The following is a 19,084-nucleotide window of genomic DNA, read 5'->3' as shown; positions in this document are numbered from 1 at the left end:
CCGCACAGCTTTCGTGCACCACGGTTCCTTTAACCTACCAACTCCTCCCTGTCTGCTCGGAACGTTGTCCTGTAGAACTCTAGACAGACATTCCTTGAAAAACTGCCACCTCTCTTCAGTACATTTCCCCGAGAATACCTCCTTCCAATTTACTCCTCTAATTTGCTGCTTTATGTCTTCATATTTCCCCTTCCTCCATATAAACGCTTTCCTAGCTTGCCTGATCCTCTCTTTTTCCAATGCAAGCATAAAGGAGATAGAGTTATGATCGCTATCCCCAAGATGCTCTCCCACTGAGAGATCTGACACCATCCAGGTTCATTGGTCAGTATCAGATCAAGTACAGCCTCTCCTCTTGTAGGTTTGTCCACATGCTGTGTCAGGAAACCCTCCTGAACACACCTAACAAACTCCTCCCCATCCAATCCCCTTACCCTAGGGATATTCCAATCTATGTTTGGGAAATTAAAGTCTCCCATCGCAACAACTCTGCTATTATTGCAACTCTCCAGGATCTGTTTCCCTATCTGCTCCTCCACCTCCCTGTTACTATTGGGCGGCCTATAGAAAACTCCCAGCAAAGTGATTGACCCCTTCCCACTCCGAACTTCCACCCACAGAGACTCTGTACACAATCCCTCCACAGCGTACACCTTCTCTACAGCTGTGACACTATCCCTGATCAGCAGTGCCACTCCACCCCCTCTCCTGCCTCCCTCCCTGTCCTTCCTGAAACATCTGAATCCCAGCACCTGGAGTATCCAGTCCTGTCCCTGAGACATCCAAGTCTCCGTAATGGCCACCACATCACACTTCCAGGCATCGATCCACGCTCTGAGCTCATCCCCTTTATTCACTATACTCCTGGCATTAAAGTAAACACATCTCAATCCTTTGGTCTGAGCTCTCCCCTTCTCTATCCCCCGTCCATACTCCCTCTTGCACTGTCCATAACCCTTCTCTGTTTGCGAGCTAACTTCCTCGCTCCCAGTCACCTCGTCTCGATCCCCTCCCCCCAACCTATCTAGTTTAAACTCTCCCCAGTAGCCTTAGCCAACCTTCCCGCCAGGATATTGGTCCCCCTGGGATTCAAGTGCCACCCGTTTTGTGTGTACAGGTCATACCTGCCCCTAAAGAGGTACCAATGTCCAGGAACCTGAATCCCTGCCCCCTGCAGCAGTCCCTCAGCCACACATTCATCCTCCACCTCACTCCATTCCTGCCTTCACCCTCCCGTGGCACAGGCAGCAATAGAGTAGAAATAAAAAGGGTAAATTTTTTATTCTCCAGCCGGTGGTTTTGAGAGCAAGTAAAATCCAATGGTTGGCACGCACAGCTTAAGTTACAGGTCTTCCATCATGGTGTGGGGTATGGGTTTAAATACAGCAGGGGTGGGATGAGGCCTTTAAGTGGTCATTAGTCGGCCATTGTAGCGCCAAGGTTGCCCGACACCTTGCCCTGACACCTGGGGGCTGATTTTACCAAATCGGCTCTAAGTGCCGGGTGCGGTCGTAAATCAGACCCGCGCCCGGCAGCCGCGCTCCAGCGCCCCCATACGCCTTTTTTCGTCGTGGGTCCAGTGGGCGGGGCCTAGCGCATTTGCATCTGTCGGAGCACCGAACTGCGCATGTGCAGTTCGAAGCCGACAGCACTCAGCGCGCCCGAGCACGAAAGTCAAAAGCAGCGCTGACAGCACTGCTGTCTGCACTGCCTTTGACTTTCCCTGGTGGGGCGGGTGGGGTGAGGGGGGGGGGGCGGTGGGATGTGACGTTTCTTCTCTGGGGGGGGGGATAGGGGAGGGATCTGACATCTCTTCCCTGAGGACGGGGGGGGGGGGATGTGATGTCTCTTCCCTGGGGCGGGGGGGTGGGGGGCAGGGGAGGATATCACGTCTCTTCCCTGAGGTGGGGGGGGATGTGACGTCTCCGCCCCCCCCCAGGGGCAGAGACGTCACATCCCCCCCTACCCCCCCTCGGGGAAGAGACGTCACATCCCCCCCTCCCAACCCCCCCCCCCTCAGGGAAGAGGCGTCACATCCCTCCCCCTACCCCACCCCCCCAACACCCCCCTCCCCCCTCCTCAGGGAAGAGACGTCACATCCCCCCCCCCCCCCCCCCCCCCCGGGAAGAGATGAGGTGGACAACTGAAATCCAGCTGTAAAGTAGCAAATGCTGCTCCCATTGTTAAACTGCTGCAGAGTAGCCATCAGGATCATGGATGGGGACCCCCCTCTCAGTTTTTTAGCCATGGGATTGAGACTGAGTGAGAGGTTTAACAACACCAGGTTAAAGTCCAACAGGTTTGTGGATGTGGGAGTAGGGCCTGGGTGGGATTGTGGTCGGTGCAGACTCGATGGGCCGAATGGCCTCCTTCTGCACTGTAGGGTTTCTATGATTTCTATGATTTCTATGGTTTATTTGGTAGCAAAAGCCACAAGCTTTCGGAGCCTTAAGCTCCTTCTTCAGGTGAGTGGGAATTCTGTTCACAAACAGGGCATATAAAGACACAAACTCAATTTACAGAATAATGGTTGGAATGCGAATCCTTACAGCTAATCAAGTCTTAAAGGTACAAACAATGTGAGTGGAGAGAGCATTAAGACAGGTTAAAGAGATGTGTATTGTCTCCAGACAGGACAGCCAGTGAGACTCTGCAAGTCCAGGCAAGCTGTGGGGGTTACAGATAGTGTGACATGAACCCAATATCCCGGTTGAGGCCGTCCTCATGTGTGCGGAACTTGGCTATCAGTTTCTGCTCAGCGACTCTGCACCGTCGTGTGTCGTGAAGGCCGCCTTGGAGAACGCTTACCCTAATATCAGAGGCCAAATGCCCGTGACTGATGAAGTGCTCCCCAAGATGTGGAAAAAAAAAATTTCAGGCATTTATATTTGAGGAAAATATCCCACTCCAGTAGAGGTCACAGCCCGAGGGGTGGTTAGTGCCTGAAACATTAACTTCTCTGCTTTCTCTGCATTTGCTGACTGACTTTCTACGTGTTTACAATTTTTTTTTTGCTTCACTTCATATTTCCCAGCATTGCAGTACTTTGAGTTTTACTCACACTTGTTAACCAGGTCCTAACAGATTAAACACTGCAAACCTGCTGCAGGTCATACCTATACGATATATCTGCACCATTATAATATAGATCTCTGCTTCATTGTGTTCAAGCTCAGTTGGCTGGACAGCTGATTAGTGATGCAGAGCAAAGCCAATAGTGTGGGTTCAATTTCCCTACCAGCTGAGGTTATTCATGAAGGCCTGCCTTTTCAACCTGGCCCCCCGCCTGAGGCATGGTGATCCTCAGGTTAAATCACCACCAGTCAGCTCCCCTATCAAAGGGGAGAGCAGCCTATGGTCATCTGGGACTATGGCAACTTTTATCATTATATCCTCAGTGACATTAATAGTCTAGTGGATAATGAACCCCATATTTTAACTCTACCACATATGTTCAGTGTTAATATGTTTTCGTTTAGCTTTATTATTGTTGTCTATTTGCTAAATTACCACATTGGAACATAAGAATAACTAGACTTCAAAAAGATCATTCAACTTCCACCGTCCTGGTAGCTGGAGATGCAACAAGTGTAGAGTGCACTCAATGTTGCCTCACAATGCCTGGGACCTGGGTTTGATTTCTGGCTTGGGTCACTCTCTGTGCGGAGTCTGCATGCCTCCCCGTAACTGCATGGGTTTCCTCCAGGTGCTCTGGTTTACTCACACTGTCCAAAGATGTGCGTGTTAGGTGGATTGGCAATGCTAAATTGCCCCTTAATTTCGGGGACTAGCTAGGGTAAATACATGGGGTTATAGGGATAGGGCCTGGGTGGGGTTGTGGTCAGTGCAGACTTGATGGGCCGAATGGCCTCCTCCTGCACTGTAGGAATTCTATTCTATGAACTCTGACATACTATATTAATTCAGTGTAATTACAATTATGCAGTTTTTCCTTGAGGCTTTTCTCTGCTCGGTTGTTGCTCTGTAACTTCAAAACTGAAAAAATAAGTATTCCATCAAGAGCTTCCACCTCACTGAGGAGGCTTCAGGCTAATCCACATCCAACAACCTGCCCTGAAAACCCAGCTCACGTTTTGAAAGCTGTGGTAAATTCTACCACAGCCACTGAGATAATTCACAACGTTCTAAAATGATCAACAGCATTCTAAATAAAATAACCCACAGCATTCTTTTAAAAAAAGTCAACTTGCCCTATCTCCCAATGTTAACAGATCCTTTAAAAAATTCTGGGTTCTGGATCTGCAACTGTGCTAAAAACTAATCAGGTTTTCCTTGGGCCATACCGTATATGTGTACCAAGTTTGGTTAAAATCTATTCATTCGCTTTTTCAATATGTTGTTCACAAATGGGCAAACCAATTACTTGTGCCCACCTTTAGTGGCAGAGGTAACGGCAATGGAACTGTCGACTAACCTTAGCAATCAATGTGAGAAAACCAGACTAGACTGTGAAGCATTTGAATAATCAAACACATATATTTCCCTCTGATTTCCCTCTCAGATATGAACAAGACCACAGCGGAGCCTTCACGGGAAGATATTAATGTTGCCTGGAACAGTCATTCCTCTGATGGAATGCAAATTACAAAATGCTCTACACATATTCAGCTACAGAATCTCTCTACTGAATATCAAGGTCAGTACAAAAAGTTGACTTTGATGAAGACCATAACTATATTGAACAGACAATTTGCAATTAGTAGTCAAATACGTCCTTGTACCTCGTAAAATAATGTGAGGAAATTTGTGAATAGGTTTCTGATATATGTCCCTCTCTTGGTTAGAAATGCCTGAAGTCTTACTAACCATAAAAAGCACAAAACCAGTCCTTGAAAACAGTCTGCAATTATTACCATTTTGTGCCTCATCAAACAATTTGTTTTTTTCTTATAATATAATATAGTTTATATTAGTTAACATCTAGATTTGGTTGTGCAGCTTATTTGCTGACATTGTTATCTAAATAACATTAAAAATTCAAGTGAACTAGTTTCCTTGGATTTAGTTACTGACACCTACATTCATGCACATCTGTTTATGGGCACCTGCATGTAGCTTCATTATGAGGTTTCTTGTTAGTCCTTTTACACATTAACGTAATAGTTGCTTGATAGCACAAAACTTGCATATTGTCGAAAAAAGGGATATTCTATCAAAGCTTTTCCTCTTGCACTCATTAGGATAGACACAAGATTACCAAATTTCAAAGAGAACAACAATTTATATTGAATCACAGAATCACAGATTACTACAGTGCAGAAGAGGCCCTTTGGCCTATTGAATCTGCACTGACGCATGAAAAGCCCCGACCTGCCCATCTAATCCCACTTGCCAGTACTTGGCTCATAGCCTTGAATGTTATGGCATGCCAAGTACTCATCCAGGTATTTTTTAAAGGATGTGAGGCATCCCGCTTCCATCACTCTCCCAGGCAGTACATCCCAGACCGTTACCACCCTCTGGGTAAAAGAAAAATCCTCAAATTCCCCCCTAAACCTCCCACCCCTCAGTTTTAACTTGTGTCCCCTCGTAATTAACCCTTTAACTAAAGGGAACAGCTGCTCCCTATCCACCCTGTCCATGCCCCTCATAATCTTGAATACCTCAATCAGGTCGCCCCTCAGTCTTCTCTGCTCCAGTGAAAAGAACCCCAAGCCTATCCAACCACCAAAGTCCGATACAACTCCATCATGACCTCTCTGCTTTTGTAATCTATACCCCGATTGATAAAGACGAGTGTGCCACATGCCTTTTTCACCACCCGATTAACCTGCCTTTCTGCCTTCAGAGGACTATGGACAAACACGCCAAGGTCCCTTTGTTCTTTGAAACTTCCTAGTGTCAGACCTTTCATAGTATATTTCCTTGTCAAATTACTCCTTCCAAAGTGTATCACCTCACACTTTTCAGGGTTAAATTCTATCTGCCACTTATCCATCCATTTGACCATCTCATCTATATCTTTCTGTAACGTTAGACACTCAACCTCATTGTTAATCACCTGGCCAATCTTTGTGTCATCGCCAAACTTACTGATCTTACCCCCCACATAGTCATCTATTTCATTTTTATAAATTACGAATAATAGGGGTCCAACATGGATCTCTGTGGTATGTCACTGGTCTCCAGTCACTAAAGCAGCCGTTTGTCATCACCCTCTGTCTCCTACCGCTAATGGTAGTCATGATGTGGAGATGCCGGCGTTGGACTGGGGTAAACACAGTAAGAAGTTTAACATTTTAACAAGTTTAACAGTTTAACAAGTTCAACTTTTAACCTGGTGTTGTTAAACTTCTTACTGTGTCCCACCGCTAAGCCAATTATGAATCCACCTTATCAGATCACCCTGTATCCCATGTGCATTAGCCTACTTAGTAAGTCTCCCATGTCGGACTTTATCAAAGGCTTTGCTGAAATCCATGTAAACTACATCAATCACACTACCCTCATCCACACACTTGGTTACATGCTCAGAAAATTCAATCAAATTCTATTAGCTTTCCTAATTACTCGCTGTACCTGCCTACTAACCTTTTGTGATTCATGCATGCCCAAGGGCACTCAGATCCCCCTTCCCTCTGCATCACAGAGCTCTGCAATCTCTCACTATTTAGATAATGCCCTTTTTATTCTTCCTGCCAAAATGGACATTTCACATTTTCCCGCTTTTGCTAGATACTCCTTATTATACTCCTTTTGCCAGATCTTTGCCCACTCACTTAACCTATCCCTTAATAGCCTCCTTATGTCTTCGTCACAACTTTCCTAAACATCTTTATATCATCAGCAAATTGATCAACCATATCTTTAATCCCTTCATTCAAGTCATTTATATAAATTGTAAAGCTGAGGTCCTTGCACTGATTCTTGTGGTACATCACTCATCATATCTTGCCAGCCAAAAAATAATCCACTTCTGCCTACTCTCTGTTTCCTATTAGCTGGTTAATCTTCTATCCATACCAATATGTTACCCCCTTCAGGCCTACACCATGAGCCTTTATTTTCTACAATAACTTTGATGTGGCACCTTATCAAATGCTTTCTGGAAATCTCAGTGCAGTACATCTACTGGTTCTTCCTTATCCACAGCACATGTTACTTTTTCAAAGAATGCCAATAAATTGGCTAAACATATTTCTCTCTCACAAAACCATATAGACCCTGCCTGATTCCTTTCAATTTATCTGAGTGCCCCGCTATAACATCTTTAATAATAGCTTCTACATGTGGTATTGCTGTTGACATGCAGGTTGTATATACCTTTTGTAAAATTGAAGGAACTCTTCATTGTTTTTGAAATACCTATTCAGAACTGGCTGTAGCAACCCCCTTCCAGCAGTTGACCAATTCAGGGACCTCAGGGACTGCAGTAGTTCAAGAAGGCAACTTACCACCACTTTCGGAAGGGCAACTAGGGATGAGCAGTAAATGCTGGTCTAGCCAGCAATGCCATCATCCTGTAAAATGAATTTATAATAATTTCAAGTTATGCAGAATCAGTCATAGATAAGGCGTAATGGGACAGCCCTTTTGTGTGTCTCCGGCAGCCCGTACGTACCTGGATGTAGTGAATCATGAGGATGAATCCTACCATATAAACCACAAGGCGGCCTGTTATTCTCAGGCAAGTCTAACAAACGTTTTTGTAATTTGCTTTCAAACAGGGCTGTGCGACCACGTTTGATGATGAATTTGGATCGTCGCTAAGAACGGTGTGCATTCTTTCAAAATAACTGTGCACGTAAAAGAGGATTATTCCAGTCCCTTTGCCCAGTTTGCAAATATGTAGGTCTGAGTTGGCAGATATTCATGCTGCATGTGAAATTCGGACAAGTCATTGGGTAGCCCACAAGTGCTGGATCAGCAAGGCACACGTTCAGTGACTCAGTGTTTCACTGGACATGGGTTTGTGGAAGGATATCTTCTCCCATCTGATGTGGAATGTAGGAATACCAAAATTGTAGCCATGCTTTGAGAGTACATGATCAGGCAGAAATTTGGTATTCTTCTGATGTGTAAATTTCATGCCTTTTTGTCAGCATTTGTTTTAAGTTTGTTTATTAGTGTCACAAGTTGGCTTACATTAACACTGCAATGAAGTTATTGTCAAAATCCCCTAGTCGCCACACTCCGGCGCCTGTTCGGGTACACTGAAGGAAAATTTAGCATGGCCAATGCACATAACCAGCATGTCGTTTTGACTGTGGGAGGAAACCGGAGAACTCTGAGGAAACCCACACAGACCCGGGGAGAATGCACAGACTCCGCACAGACAGTGACCTAAGCCGGGAATTGAACCCAGGCCCCTGGCGCTGTCAGGCAGCAGTAGTAACCACTGTGCCACCGTGCAGCCAATTAACAAAATTATTGCTCAAAGCATTCCTGCTTTTTATATCACTGGAGTCGAACCAGCTGTTTACCCATAGTGACTTGCAGGAATGTGTAGACAATAATTCTGGCTGAAATTCTGCAATTAATTTGGGACTAAAGAAACCTCCAATTGTGGAGAGTCAGCTGTTCCATACATTGGATAACATCAATATTCCTATTGATAGCATCAATAGGAATTACAAAATTTTCTAAGCATCAACAGATCCTGCAGTCCAGGCTATGCAATGACTAAAGTTTCTGAAAGCTGAGAACTTATGTTAGATCTCCCTCATTGAAATGAGTGACATGACAACTTGAAAGTTTAGCATTCCTTTAACATAATGGTCAAAATGTTACGGACATTCATGTTAGTGGGATTTTCCCATCCCACTGCAACGAACGGAGATTTGGCTGGGCGCTAAATGTTCCGACTTCGCTGCAGCAGGAGTGTGGCAAGAACGGCTGGTAAGATCGCGCCCAATGAGTAGATTTGGAAGAGTTGGTATTATCTTTAAGGGTCGTTTATGATCATTTTCAAGTTCTCAGAGGTAATAATAAAATAAATATCTTATACTAGTAATGGGTCTTCCCTAATGTGTGGAAAAGAACCAAATTTCATATAAATAGTACTGGTTTAAAAGAAGAAAGTTTGCAGTACATTTTGCAACCACATGAAAGAGCACATGGAATTCACCAGATTATTAACATAGTCTATTTTTATACAGGCTTGCAGCACTTAATTCTGGACTGCTGTATACTGGTGATGATTATTAAACTTTATTCTGTATGACTGAATTATCATTATCGAGCTTATTAGTGTCAGATGCATACATTGCAAGTGGCAGTATTGTGAATCAAATTCATGGAATAAATTGCTAATTGATATGCACTTACTACCTCTAGATACATGAGGTTATTATAAATACAGGGTTCAAACTTTGGATCTGTACTGCTGTTGGAGCCTCCAGCTGTTCTGGTGTGGCCCACATGGTGTTCCAAGCTGAAAAGGGCACTCGCTTGGATATCCTAAGCATACACGGGAAACATCTGACTTGGTGCTATCATATTACTGTGCTCTACCTGCTGATGTAATGCTCAATTTTCAAATTTGGATGATCCACATCTATTGTCTATATTCATTTGTCAGTCATCAAAGAACAGTGTTCTGCTGGAAAAGAGCCTAGCATTAGTATTATTTAAAGGACCATGACCCAACTTGCAGTGATCTGAAGTGAAATTTCCTGACTATTCCCAACTGTTCCATCTCTTTCTTGAATATTTGCTTTATTTTCTCATTCCTACTTTCTGTTGCTGTACATTTTCTATGTTTTTGTTTCTAAGCTTTTTCTAATGGTCTGCTCGTACAGATTTTGTATAGCAGCTTTGATTGCATTGAATGCATACTGCGCATATGTTACACACTGGAGTCCTCAGCCACATTGTCAGTGGATAGTCCTGTCGCCCTGCGATTATCATTTGCTATGTTACAGTAGCACAAATGCAGCTGGTACAACACAAGCTCGCAGAATGAAGGCATCATAACAGCAACCAAGATGTTGAGCATTTACCTGAAAGTATTATCTCTCAGTGAATAGACTGCTTTGGTGATCTTCCTTATGCAACAGTGAATGATAAACTGCATGATAGATCTCCAGCTTCATCTTGGAAGGAGCCTGAAGTATTAAAGTTCTTGGCATAGTCACCTTCGCAGCCACTGACAATTTGGTCGTCATGCTGCTCTGAGATTGTAGTTGTGGCTACAGCAGGTGACAGATTTCAGTGAGGACACCTGCATTGAAACACTGGTGTCTCACAACTGTTACTCACTGTGATTCAGGAAGGAGGATTGCTCCCTGAACATCCTGCTATGAACCATTCTCTCCTTCATCCTCCTTCCAGTAAGAGCTTACCCTGTGGTGTGGGGCCTCTGCTCATCTTCCCTCCCATGCTGTATTCCAAACAGAAAGCACAACTGCAACCATATCTGGGAGTATCTCTGATGAAGGCTTTAGACTTTAAATGCTGGCACTGTTCTCTCCCAGTAAGAAGTTTAACAACATCAGGTTAAAGTCCAACAGGTTTATTTGGTAGCAAAAGCCACAAGCTTTCGGAGCCTAAAGCCCCTTCCTCAGGTGAGTGGGAATTCTGTCTCTCAACATAACTGTTGAATTCTGGGAAAACTGGGAATTCTGTCTCTCAACACAACTGTTCTCTCCCCACAGATGCTGTCAGACCTGCTGAGATTTTCCAGTGTTTTCTCTTTTTGTTTCAGATTCCAGCATCTGTAGCATTTTGCTTTTATCTGGGAGTATCTGATTTGTGCAAAAACCTTGAAGTCAGGACCAGATCCTTCAACACCTGCTCCCTTGGATCTTTTCACTTTGCTATCACAACCTCTGCCCTCCCAGGATCTACCTTTTTCAAAGATGCGTCTTCTTTTCGGCTGTCTGGCATTATGCAAGGCATCTGACAGTGATATTGCAGTATATCAAAATATAAATAGCATGAGCAAATTAATCCAGGAAGTCAAAATTTCGTAACACATTGGGCACTTGAAAATTGCAAGCTTAAAGTATTTGCCATGCTGTTATTTGGTTTCTTTTAGAATCATAGAATCATGGAATCCGACAGTGCAAGAGGAGGCCATTTGACCCATCGAGTCTACACCGACCACAATCCCACCCAGACCCTATCCCCATAACCTGATGTATTTACCCTAGCTCGTCCCCTGACACTAAGGGGCAATTTAGCATGGCTAATCCACCTAACACGCATATCTTTGGACTTGGGAGGAAAGTGGAGCATCCAGAGGAAACCCACGCAGACACGGGGAGAATGTGCAAACTTCACAAAGACAGTCACCCGAGGCTGGAATTGAACCTGGGTCCCTGGCACTTGTTTTGTCTTTATTGGTTTAAACCCCTTGTCCACATGGGAAGCTGGCAACCCTATAATCCACCAGGAGTACTTTGGTTATCAAGAGGAGAATTAGAGAGAAATTGTGGAAAAGTAAATAAAAAAGGTTACTGCTAAGCTACTTGCATGATATTAAAAGTCTGAAACTGGAGGTTTTCACTTGTAGCTGAGCAATTTGCAGCAAGAGTTTTAACTTTAAGCCAAAAGACAAAATGGAGTGAAATGTTTATGATCATCTTGGATGATAAATGTATAGCTTTAAGCAATGGTAAAATGTATTATTTATTTATGTTACAAGTAGGTCATGTTGCATAACTAATAGTTTATAGTCCAGAGACGGAGCCAACAATCATTAATTCAAAATTCAGCAGCCTTGTCACTGTCAGGAAATGTCCTCAACCTGATTTATGTTTGACTTTAACTCCCTGCTGTTTCACTGCCACAATATTCTGTACCATTTTCTCAAGAGATTCTTAGTGGACCCTATCAAACAGAATTTATGCCAAAAAAAAATGTTGTAAATACTCAGCAGATGAGGCAGCGTTCGTGGGGAGTTCTGATAAAAGATTATTGACCTGAAATGTTGAGCTGGATTTTAACCACCCAAAAAATGGATGGGTTGGTATCAGAAGTTAAATTTTTATAGATCTGAAACCTGATCCTACTTAGGGCTTGGGGGGTTGGCGGGACAAGGAGTGAGCTGCCAACCTGCTCCTAGGTGCTATTGACAATTTAAATCTTTAATGAGGCTGGAAGCCTCTCGGTTAACCTGCTCTATAGGATTGGAAATCCATCAACTGCAGGGAATCAAAGGCAGCTTCAAGGAGAAGGTGGCTGCCTGTAGGTCATAAAGAGCAGGAATATTACTCCTTGGCTAAAACTCCTCCCCATCAGGGTCTCCCATACAAAGGCCCCAAAGGATGGCGATCACTCCCACGGTAGCACAGTGGTTAGCACTGCTGCTTCACAGCTCCAGGGTCCTGGGTTCGATTCCCGGCTTGGGTCACTGTCTGTGTGGAGTTTGCACATTCTCCTCGTGTCTGCGTGGGTTTCCTCCGGGTGCTCCGGTTTCCTCCCACAGTCCAAAGATGTGCGGGTTAGGTTGATTGGCCATGCTAAAATTGCCCCTTAGTGTCCTGGGATGTGTGGATTAGCGGGTAAAATATGTTGGGATATGTGGGTAGGATTGTGGTCGGTGCAGACTCGATGGGCCGAATGGCCTCTTTCTGTACTGTAGGGTTTCTATGATTCTATGATTCTATCCCTTGGGTCAGGGATCAGCCTCCGCTCAGGATTGGACCCCTATGGGGTCAGGAATCAGGCCATGCTTCCCCCACTCCCCACTTGGTCTTGCAGCCTACACCAGAGTCCTCCACACTCAACTGGAAGCCTCTGGCTGATTTTTGGGTAGGAGCTTATCAAGGATAAATGATATACGCTGTGGAGCTAAAACTGAAATTTTCCCAACCCCTATCTATATAATCTGCCTTTCTTAATATACAGGCATTTCTGTTATTATTTGTATTCTTTAAAAATAGGCTTGGGGGGATTTTCCACCCCTGTCTTTGTGGGTGGGGTTGGCGACAGGGGTGGAGAATCGAGAGGGAATCCCAAAATGGTTTTCACGCTCGCAAGATTTCCCTGCTTGATTGGCCCCTCCCATCGCCATGAAGTAATGGGAATCCCGCCACGAAGGTCGGAAACCTCATTGCCATACATTTAAATATCATTAGCGGGTTTCCCTGCTGTGCTATCCCCCCATGTTAGGGTTGCCTACTCCCACCGGCACGAAGCCATGTTGGCGGGGTTTATAAAAACTCCTGACAAATGGGGACCTGGTGAATGATCCTCGCCGGGGGTGCACAGGCAAGCACACACCCCAAGGGGGAAGAGGGTCATGCCCGGCAGTACCCTGTCCGTGTCCCCTGCCAGTGCCCCCTGTCAGGTCCCACTGTCACTGTCAGGGGGCAATGTCAGGGGCCAAGGTTGCTGGTGGGGTGCGCTCATTCAGAGCATGTCCTGCCAGTGTGATGTCATGGGACTGACCTCCAGGATTTTATTTAAGAAATATAATGTGTTAAGCTGTCAGTGTGGTCAGTGGGTTCCAAACCGCTTTTCCTGCCTGACTTGGCACCATCAATAAAAGAGAAAACTCCACCCAATCATTTGCAATCATTTATCGAATAGTTCTGTGGAATAATGTTACTTTTACATCTTTTCAGTACATTCCACGAATAAATAAACATAAATTTAGTCTCACACAATGAAATCTAAGTGCTTACAATCTTCTATTAATGTTTTAATTCTCTTTTTCATTTCAGAGCAGAATTGTGTCCTTGACATTATTTGGTTAGTTTTATTCCCAACCATCTGTGTGATCTTCCTTCTCATCGCATCTTACCAGTTGTTCAAGGAAGATGTATCCTGCAAAGGTTAGTGTTGTTTAAAGTGAAACTCTTTTCCAAAGAGAGACCTGCCAGTATTTTGACTGTAACTTAATTCAGTGTATTTTATGCTTATCAAAATAATGCATGCCAGTGTGGGGGCCTTCAACGTTGTCCCACTTTGCATTCAGCGTCAGCATCAAACACTACCAATTCAAATACAGCATGGGTTACACTAAGGGTCAAGCACTATCTACAGTGACCAAGAACATGTTTAAAATAAACTCAAATGGGCATCCTAACTTTAAATACACAGAAACTAAATTCACTCACCTGCTCTGTGTCTGACATAATCAGTTCACTATCAATGGTCTCAGTCTGATCAGAAATCTAGACCAACTCCTTGCCAATAATAAGTCCAAAGTTAAGAGCAGGTTAAGTGGTTAACATTGCTGCCTCATGCCAGGGACCTGGGTTCAATTTCGGCCTTGGGTGACTGTCTGGGCCCGATTTTACCATCGCGTTGTGCCCATTTTTGGGCGCGAAAACTTGGTAAAGTCTGGCATGAGGCGAGTAGAGTGATCCGCGCCCGCCTCTGTGCCGGTTCCCCCTTTACCAAGGCTGAAAATCGCCGCGATTGGGACTGCACCTGAAACAGGCGCGATGGCCATTTAGAAGCATTTGCATGCATTTAAATTGACTTAGTGGGCTGCACACCCAACTTTACCGGCACTTCCCCCCTTTACTACCACGTTCGCCCATCCAGAATTGGCACGAAACAGACATGCTCCATAAAAGTCCAATTTGGGCACTCCAGTTAGTGAGGAGATAGGTGCCTAGCGTCCGACTGCTCTGTGCTTGAGATCACTGAAGGGAGGAAGGGTGGTTTGCTGCCACTCTGCTTGAGATTGCTGGGGGGGGGGGGGGGGGGGGGGGGGGAGGGGGGTCTGCTGCCACTCTGCCTGAGATCAGTGGGGTGGGGAGGGGAGGGGTCCGCTGCCACTGCCTGAGATCGGTTGAGGGGAAGGGGGAAGGGGCCCACGATTGGTGGCAGGGACGTGGGGGGATAAGGGGGACAGTAATGTTGGGAGGGTTGGGCAATATCTATGGGGCCCAGGGGGAGGCATTATCCGGCCTCGGAGGGATGTGGCAGGGGAGCCCCATTTTCTGCGCATGTGCAGTTGGAGGCACCGATCAGAGTTGCAGGATTTCAGGTGCATTAAGCTCCGCCCACAGGCTTTTGCAGCACGATTCGGAATTGCTGATATCTTTTCAGGCAGATAGGGGGGCGCCTTTGAATGGATCTAAAAGTCGGATCTGAAACACTCCCAGTTTCAAGTCCACCCAGCACTTAGAATCAAAATGGTAAAATAGGGCCCTCTGGTGGAGTTTGTATGTTCTCCCCGTGTCTGCGTTGGTTTCCTTCAGGTGCTCCGGTTTCCTCCCACAGTTCCAAAGATGTGCAGGTTAGGTGGATTGGCCATGCTAAATTGCCCCTTAGTGTTCCAAGATGTGTAGATTAGATAGTAATCTAGATGGTAAATATGTGGGATTACGGGGATAAGGCGGGAGAAAGGGCCTAGTAAGATACTAGGTGCAGTCTCAATGGGCCAAATGGCCTGATTCTGCACTGTAAGGATTCACGGTTTGTTGGAATTGCTGTGGTGAGGTTAGAGGGCAAAGCAGTTCTTTACAAAAAAGATTGTCCCCAGGCTGCACCCAACTTTCCTAGTTAAAGGCAGCTATCGTGACAAAGAAAACCAAGAGATGTGATGAGGTGATGTGTGTTTCCATTTAATATTATGGATCAGCATTGGTAGAATATATATTCTTTCTGATAGTCCTGGGATCTAATCGTGGATTCACTATCTTAGAAAAAGGAAAGATTTTGTAACCTCATCCCTACCTGTGCATAAAACTATATATGAAATATCCATTGATGTACAATATACTTTGTATAATATACAACATGGTTGTGCAATGAGAAGTTCAATTCTATTGCAGTGTGGGAGTGGGAGTGACATTAGCTGTTTGGCAAAATCTTAGTCATTTTTCCTGGTTTCTCATGTCAGATCCAATCTGTGTTTTAGAGATAAGTTCCAGCCACTCCATCAGTGTGTTTAGCCAGCAACCAGGGGTCAGGTGAAAGCAGAATAGGGACAACTTTGTATCCTCATGGGCAATGTGCAGACTGACAACTGCAATGTGGAAGGTTGAATGGACATTTTCCATTGCCATGAAACCACCATTTGATGCTCCAAAAAGCTGCATTATCATATGGTTCATATGTTGTCAATATATATTACTCACACCTAAGCTACACTATAAAATTCAAAATTCAGTTTAACCCCTAGCTCCAGAATGCCTAGATAAAAGTTTGGATGTTCACTGCATTGATGGTGATCTATCCTGTTTCAAATCATAAACATTTCTACTAGCATTATTTTTTATTGCAGATGTTAGCTGGACCAAGCTTAGTAAGTTACTAGTTAATAGTTCTCAGGAAAATGGTTGCTTGTGTGTGAATGTGTGTGTGTGTTTGCATGTGGGGATAGGTGTGAATGAGTATGCAACTGTTTGGGTAGAATTTTCCTATCTGAGGCTAAGTCCTGTGGCTGGGGCAGGGGTAGGGACGGGGAGTGTTTCCTGCTGCAGAAGCCAACGGGAAACCACAGCATATTCTCCACTCCTGACCTAATTAATTAAGCATCCGGGGGATTAGTGCCACGTTTCACGGCAGGGAAATCTTGATTGCACACATCCCGCTGCCATATTTGGATGCCATATCAAAGAGGCACCCAACATCACTGACCTCTATTGAAGAAAGAAGATGGATCTCTAGGAACACTATAAGGCTGGAAGATAGACCTCCTGATTCTGCATACTATGTTGTAGGCATGGGAGAAGTGTGCCGTAGAGTCATAGAGGTTTACAGCTTGGAAGCAGGTCCTTTGGCCCAACTTGTCCATGCTGCCCGGTTTTTACCACTAAGCTAGTCCCAATTACCCGCGTTTGGCCCATATCCCCCTACACCAATCTTACCCATATAACTGTCTGCAATGCTTTTTAAAAGACAAAATTGTACCCATCTCTACTATTACCTCTGGCCGCTCGTTCCAGACTCTCTCCACCCTCTGTGTGAAAATATTGCCCCTCTGGACCTTAAACCTATGCCCTCTAGTTTTAGACGCCCCTACCTTTGGGAAAAGATGTTGACTATCTGCCTTATCCATGCCCTTCATTATTTTCTGGACCTCTATAAGATTACCCCTAAGCCTCTTACGCACCAGGGAAATAAGTCCCAGCATATCCAGCCTCTTGATGATTGGATTTATCACCCTGTGAAGATCACTGGGGCAAGGTAGAATTCCATCACCATAAGGCTTACTCAATTTTAAAAACTTTGAATACGGACTGCAAGAATCATAAGAGACCAGTCATTTTAATATCAGAAAACAGTTCAACGTATCAGAGTGGTGGTATATTTTTGAATTGTCATAAATGCTTTTACCACAGAAAACGGTTCGTCTTCCGGGACTAAGAACATTCTGGAAGGATTTGTGTTTTTTTTAAATGCACTATCTCTTAAAGGGTTAATGCAAAGTCTCTGGTTGCTGCTCTTCCCGGAAACAGAAAGAAGTCTCACAACACCTGGTTAAAGTCCAAACTTTATTTGTAATCACGAATCCAAATAAACCTGTTGGACTTTAACCTGGTGTTGTGAGACTTCTTACTGTGCCCACCCCAGTCCAACACCGGCATCTCCACATCATGGCTTCTTGGAAAAGACAGCATTTTATAGGATAAGGTAATTAAGCAGTTTGAAGAAACTGGAAACTCTTGATCCCAGTAGACTGTTCACAAGAGGGCACATGGTCATTTATGGCTTTGAAAAAAGACATGTTTTAGAAACTGTGTTTAAAATCTGGATAGGGCTGTTTTGCTTCATAAACAAGGAGAATCAACTGCTTGGGCAAAGAGGACAATGACCCCTGAAACTCCAGATCTAGTCCAAAGCAGAGAGTGAATAGATGTTGCTCCGTAGATGCTCTGAAATCAAGAGACTGCAAGTTTTCCTCGAAGTCTGGATGAAAACTAGTGCAAGAGTCATTGATTGTTTCCCAGACTTGTGCTTAGAAACCAACCTATAACCTGGGTGCCTTTAAAGAATTCCCCATCAATCCTTTTCTTTTGAACTGTGTGTGTGTGTATTGCATACTGTATGTTAATAAGCTTTCCCTTTCTACTTGACAATCATGGTTTTATAATAAATGAATAATTTTGTTGTTTATTGAAGAAACATAGGCATTGAGTTGTCATTCTGAGAATCGTAGCTAAAGCACATATTTGGCTGTATAGCTAGCTGAAAATATCATGTAGATATATATTGTGTTCCGTGAAGTAGTGGAACCAGAGACAGACAGTGCACTCTTTCCAGTTTGGCCGTAACAGAATAGATTACTTTCTGGAAATAAACAACAACTAGTCAAACGCGAAGTAATGTTTTCTCAGTGAAAATCGATGAGCAGTCTGTACCAATCCCAATATAATCCAATGGTAAAATAGCAGATTGCTATCCAGAGGCGTGGCACATTTGATTGCCACTGGCAGTCATGAAGACAGTATGGATTTCCTGTCCCCCACATAAATGCATGTGACTTGACTATCACATTAAATAATGGGACAACAAAATTTACACTGAGATATACTTATTGGAATCAAATATCAACATGTCTTATTTTCTCTTTACATCATCCAAATTTCATTAATACATTTGATCGCAGACATCATCCTCTAACAGTACATTTTTTATTCTTGTTTAGCATGGAATTGTAGATCAAACTCTGACCATCTACAAGAAATCATGGAAGTGTATGAACGCAGAAATGTTCTAATGTCAGGTAAATTTAATTCTGGAGTCTATTTCTGAAATTGGTTTTTTGAAGGTTGTAAATCCAGATAACAGGTGCACTGTAAGTACCCAAATAAATATAAAATGACAGCAGCGTTAGAAACATTTTTGGTTATCACACATTTTACTTTTCAGATGTCCATCACAATCCATCAACCTGCTTATAGTGTTCAAATCTTGACACTAATAAAATTCTAACGGTCATATTTATTCTGAATTATAGAACAATTAAAATGGACCAACTAGCCTTACATTTTTATTGTGTTTGTAAAAGAAACTGGGGATGATTTTCCCAGCCTACTGCAGCACAGTGAGCTGGGAGACATCAGTGGAGGCCGTTTCGCGGGCTTCCTGCTGGGCACCCGGGCCTCTGCGTGTCTCCCAGCCCAAGATTTTCAGAGTAATCAGCTCCACGCCGGAAATCAATATGCTAATCCACATTTCAATGTTATTAAAGGGCCCAGCACTGTAGTCTCTG

At 44.1% G+C, this 19,084-nt stretch overlaps 1 protein-coding gene across 1 annotated transcript in view; it reads left to right on the top strand.

The window, feature by feature from the left end:
- The window catches only part of LOC144509100 (uncharacterized), a 67,567-nt gene that overhangs the window by 29,033 nt on the left and 19,450 nt on the right, over positions 1 to 19,084 (top strand). Inside the window, exons 4-6 of the mRNA XM_078237500.1 lie at positions 4,523 to 4,657; positions 13,632 to 13,742; positions 18,518 to 18,595. Of these exons, the coding sequence (XP_078093626.1) occupies positions 4,523 to 4,657; positions 13,632 to 13,742; positions 18,518 to 18,595 (324 nt within the window). The remainder of the gene's footprint in view (positions 1 to 4,522; positions 4,658 to 13,631; positions 13,743 to 18,517; positions 18,596 to 19,084) is intronic.

The sequence above is a fragment of the Mustelus asterias genome, chromosome 1, assembly GCF_964213995.1.
Source record: "Mustelus asterias chromosome 1, sMusAst1.hap1.1, whole genome shotgun sequence".
Lineage (NCBI taxonomy): Eukaryota > Metazoa > Chordata > Chondrichthyes > Carcharhiniformes > Triakidae > Mustelus > Mustelus asterias.
Note: the sequence above shows the minus strand (reverse complement) of the source record. Positions and strands in the feature narration are given on the sequence as shown.